The sequence below is a fragment of the Odontomachus brunneus genome, unplaced genomic scaffold, assembly GCF_010583005.1.
Source record: "Odontomachus brunneus isolate Ranch 3 - 2012 unplaced genomic scaffold, Obru_v1 Obru_scaffold_023, whole genome shotgun sequence".
Lineage (NCBI taxonomy): Eukaryota > Metazoa > Arthropoda > Insecta > Hymenoptera > Formicidae > Odontomachus > Odontomachus brunneus.
This window is the reverse complement of record NW_022639473.1, coordinates 890,740-895,951: the sequence shown is the minus strand read 5'-3', so window position 1 is coordinate 895,951 and position 5,212 is coordinate 890,740. Positions and strand designations below refer to the sequence as shown.

General features: G+C 41.3%; 2 protein-coding genes across 6 annotated transcripts in view; one reads left to right on the top strand and one right to left on the bottom strand.

Annotated features, from left to right (window-relative positions):
- The window catches only part of LOC116842229, a 425,064-nt gene that overhangs the window by 157,581 nt on the left and 262,271 nt on the right, over positions 1 to 5,212 (top strand). The window lies entirely within an intron of this gene.
- The window catches only part of LOC116842225 (discoidin domain-containing receptor 2), a 380,754-nt gene continuing 375,558 nt past the window's right edge, over positions 17 to 5,212 (bottom strand). For 4 of the 5 annotated variants that reach the window (XM_032811123.1, XM_032811124.1, XM_032811125.1 and 1 more), the window contains one exon: positions 17 to 3,006. In XM_032811123.1, coding sequence (XP_032667014.1) covers positions 2,845 to 3,006 — 162 coding nt within the window. In that variant the 3' untranslated portion in view covers positions 17 to 2,844. The remainder of the gene's footprint in view (positions 3,007 to 5,212) is intronic. The other variant, XR_004377695.1, reaches the window with a different exon arrangement.

Genomic DNA, 5,212 nt, shown 5'->3' with positions numbered 1-5,212 from the left:
TGCAAGACATCTCGTATACACTCCGTTCTTCTAAAAACAACTCGCATAATCGCTCTTAAAAACTCTCTCTATATATATATATATATATATATATATATATATATAATATGTGTGTATGTGTGTATAGATATACGTGTAGATCTATATCCCGCGGAGAAAAAAATCTCTTTTCGCGTCTATACGAAAGTGACATACAAAAGGCTCGCGCGAAAACGGATACACCGTGATCTCGGCGAAAGTGAAAGTCGACGCGCTGTCTCCGCGATTCCGCGACTCCCGATGTGGGCTTTTTTCTCCCCCTTTTTCTCATTTCTTCGCTTCTTTTCACCTCTTTTTCCCTTTCCCTTCCTCCCGAGAGCCGCGCAGCGAGCCGGCGGATACGTCACCGTAGCCGTGCGGCGCGCGATTTTCGAGTCCGATCCCCCGCGTATATCCCGAACGTGACACGAGTGCCGTTACGGCGAGGAATATCATAAGCTTGTTTGCTGACAGTATCAATTTCGGGGAGGGGGATAGCGTGCGCGCGATTTATCGAACGTGCTCCCCGCGCGTATTGCCGGCGCTTCGAAACGTTCCATTTCGTATCGAATGCCGCGGATCAAATCATAATCTATCCCATTCGGATCGCGCGCGACATCGATACTCGCCGTGCACACTCTCCGCGATCGTCGTGTCGTTGCCCGCCTCGTTCACGCGCACTTCCGCGGGCAACACGTGTGACGAAGTCGAGGGAGAGACAGGTTGCGCGAAGACAAGTCGGAAGGGCGAGCGATGAAGGAAAGTGTCGCGCATCGAGTGAGCGCGTGGCAGTCGCCCGAGAATCGACTGTACAATCTTGCCGCTTCAGTGGTTGACACTCTTTTTTCCATACGGCGATCAAAATATTATATTACGAAGAACATGAAGAAAAAAGGTCTTGATCGTTGAATAGACGTTACAATAAACGAGCCAAACGCATTTTAACTGAAGAAAACGAAATTTTTGTTTCTTATGAACTAAATTTAGCCGTTGATAGGTCGGGAAATATTACAGAAAATATTGCACTACATTATTTCTGAGGGATAAATGAGAAATCTTTGTAGACTGTTGATCTGTCTCATTAATCTTTTCTGTAACGATTTAAAACGACTGCGCGATTCTCTTTAAGATAATTTCTTTTAAAGATTTCTAGATTTAGATATGTTTACATTTGTCTTTTTTTTTCATTCATATTTAGATTTCTCCTTTTTTATTGCTATTTTTTTAAATAGAAATTTTAAAAATATGAATACGAGATATATTTCATTTTTACTTCCATTTACTGTAGATTAGAAAAAAATGTTTAAATTAAAAGAAAAATTTATTATTTTATCACTAAATTTCGGGTATACTACTGAAGAAGTTAAAAAAAATGATTCTTTGCATTCGAATGTTTTTTCTCGATTGTGGGAGTTCAAAGAAAGAACTTGATTGTTTTAATGATTAAATCGTGATGTCGCTTTAAATCGCGCAGCCATTTTAAATAATTCTAATGATTAAATTAGAAGAATAAATATAGTTAAATGAATTTAATTGGGAGAGAATAAATATAAATTGGGAAACCAAAAATTGTGACATAAATGTGTCAACCATGACAGTTACGATTGTACAAACATGACGGAAGAAAGCTCGCGTCACATTCACCCTGACGAACTTGGGAACGCATCCGCGGGATCGGGATCCAAGAATAACTGAGAAACAAATTTCCCTATCGGACAGATCCGCGTTGCGAAATTCATTGGGAGAGGAAAAAAGTGTCGCAAGCTTTTTTCCGCGCTGACAGTTCGTATTCTCGGGATTGGCGGGAGAAACGATGCACGGGATCAAAGGGTGAACAAGCGCAGCGCGCTTGTCGTATAACGCCCGCTTCGTGGACGATCGGTCTGATTCGCGACGGAATCCCCGCGCCGGGACGCACAGTTCCATTGCTCGAAATCGCAATATAACACTTACATGAAGACGAGTGCGCACACATACACATACATACACACACGCACACACACGCGAATAATAAATCCTCGGGCACGTAGAGCGTAACGCGGCTCACGAAATTACAAATAGGATCCCGGCTGGAATTCCATCGCGAATCGTCAACTAAGAAACGAACATTGTTACGGCTATTGTCAATTGTCAAACGTTACGCAAGCGACGGCCGACAGGACGGACGGACGTCGACCCATCCGTCCTCTCGACGGTGATAACGACCCGTGCGCTCTTCGGCTTCGGCTATTCGCCCGCTCGTTGGCGTGAGAAACCGCGAGAATCGCGAGATCCACGCGCTCCTTCGCGAAGTGCGCACTGCTGCTGCTGCTGTTGCTGCTACTACGGCGACAGTGATTTGTGCGATTCATACCGGTTGTCGGTTAGCTAACGCTATTCACAACAGCGTGTGTACGATGTACGTACGCGCGGCTCGAAGAGGAGAGACTCCACGCCGACGTCGTGTGAGAAGAAATCGTGGGGAGCGCGCTGTCGGCGCGCGAAATCGACCACGGGATCGATCCCGGGATCGAGGCGTCCGCTACGACGACATGCCGGCGTTGTACTCTACCTGCAACGTTAGCGTGTCACGATAACAGCGGTGGCGTACGCTCCCACCGGTCGTCATCGGCACGTGGCCGACGTGTAACGCGCGTGTAACCGACGACGACGACGACGGCGACTCGGGTTGGTTGATTCGTTCGTGCCGATTTGCGGATCGTCACCTAGGTACTAACTTGGTCTGGCTTGATCTAGCTTGGTCGATGATGGGCAGTTCCACCAGTTGCCGTTGAGCTCGCCGATCATAGAAAGCCGGATCAGGTTCCAGCCTTCCAGTTCTCTGTATCAGGTATCGTTGGACTCGCCGGGTTTGTAGCCGAGGTTCTTGCGCTGCAGGAACAGATGAATCTCGCGAAACGTCGGCCGGTCGACATCGTTCCTCTGCCAGCACTCGCGCATCAGCTCGTAGATCTCCTTCGGGCAGTTCTTTGGCAGCGGCAGTATCATCTGCGCGAAACAAAAGCGAGACTCCATTTTGATTCGTGGTCTCGTTGACGCTCGTTGAGACCACGCGTTTATTTCTCGAAAGAGTCAAGTTCGTTTCTCTTCTGTCGCTATTATTCTTCTTAAGTATATCTCTCAAAAGCCGAATCGGTCAACGCTTCTTTCGTAAAGAGAGCCAAGCTCTCATAAGCTGTCAGCGCTATTTCGTGGCGTACAAAATCTTAACTTATATTTTGCGGCTATTGGAAATCTTAAATTATTATTTGATAAAATTGCAGCTACTTATGAGTAGATTAAAGATATATAAGTATTAAAGTGATGTGCTTTCACTATTTGGGAAAAAATTGCCAAAAAAGGTGGTATGTTTCATTGCGTATTGTGTTGGGATGAAAGTCTTTAACAAAAAATTTTATACGAATTATGAATGCTAACAATATTTATTAATTTAGCATGACTTTTATTAAGTTCGAATTAATATAATTAATTAATTCCTTTGTAACCAACAAATAGCTATTGGCCAATTCTGCTACAACGGAATTAATCGACGATTAAATTAATTAGAGCTTGATAAAAGTCACCCTAAATTAATAAATATTATTAGCATTTATAATGCATATTATGTAATCGATAAAGACTTTAATTTCTCTCCCATTTCTTACATTTCTTATATAATTCCTGCAAGGAACTAAACTATTACAAAACAAGTTAAAAGGTTCTGAGATTAAAAATAAAAATAAATTACGGCCTATATGTTTGGCTCTTATAGATCCTATTTTATTTTGATTTCTAACGATACTATTTACTTCGACAGAATACGCGTATTTTTTTGGGTTATTTTCTCCCAAATGGTGAGACGCATCATTTGGATGCTCTTATATATCGTTAATCTATCAACAGCTAAACTTGACCGTACTATTTCCTAACTTTAGGAAATCTCATTTTTCATCACATTTTTTTATGATTTATATCTGTAGGAATGTGTGAGATTTTCTTTTTCAGTAATTTCATTTTTGCAAATTGTGCTTAATTTTAGTCATTTCAAATTTTTGTAAATTCAGATTTTTCCTTTGGAAATTTTTTTTTATAATTTGCTGAATTTTTAGTATACTTCTTTTGAAAATTCTCTGACACTGCTAGTAAATTTAAATTTCTGTTTCAGTAATTTTCTCTCTATAAACTTCGTAATTTTAATGAATTTTTTTTTTAATTATCAAAATGTTAGTGAATTTAGATTTTCATCTAGTAATTTTTTCGCAAATTTTTTAAATTTTAACATTAGAGTACATAATTAGTGTGTGCTCTTAATTTTTCAAGTATGAACAACTGACAGAAAAAGTAATTAATCGATTTGGCTTACGAAAAGCTTGCGCGAACATTACAAATTTTGACATTTCCGGTTCAATTTAAAATCATCTGTTTAAGAAAAAAGAAAATGGTGATAAAAAAAGAATTAAATTTGACTTGCATTGGAAACTAATAATGGCGCTTGATCAATTGATGCGTAAATTCATTTAATTACTCTTCACGCGAATCATATGAAGGTAAACATAACTCGGCATCACTCTTTTTCCTGAATGTGTCGAAATAGAAAACGGATTATCGACTTGCGCGTTGCAATCGATCGCGATGCTGTTTCAAAATAACCGAGGCGAGCCGCGCGATTAAAGAACACTTCGCGGTTATAATTAATAGTAAATATTTGCGGGTCGGCAAAACCGACAGAGAAAAAGAGAATTGGAGAGAGAGAGAGAGAGAGAGAGAGAGAGAGAGAGAGAGAGAGAGAGAGGGGGGGGAGCGGAAGAGGAGGGAAAATAACGGAATAACAATTCTTCTAGTGCGCGTGTTATTTTGAAGCATTGTCGACGCCGGCAAAAACGAACGCAAGGTAGACGCGATATTTATTGCGTTACACGAATTATCGGGCAAGCAACGTTCATGCGCTTTCACTGCACGCTTTTACAATTGCGTGTTTGGCACGCGGGAGCGCGTTTATTCGAGACGTTAATTGCGCTACATTCGTTTTCAAAAAAGAGGAAGAGAGAGGCACAGAATACTGAGAGAGGGCTACTTTTGAAATTAGCCGCGTGCGCGAGAAAGAAAGAGAAAAAGAGGACAAAAAATAGAAGAATAGAAAAAACGAAAATAAAAACAGGAGAGAGGAGGAGGGAAGAAGAGAGAGAGAGAGAGAGAGAGAGAGAGAGAGAGAGAG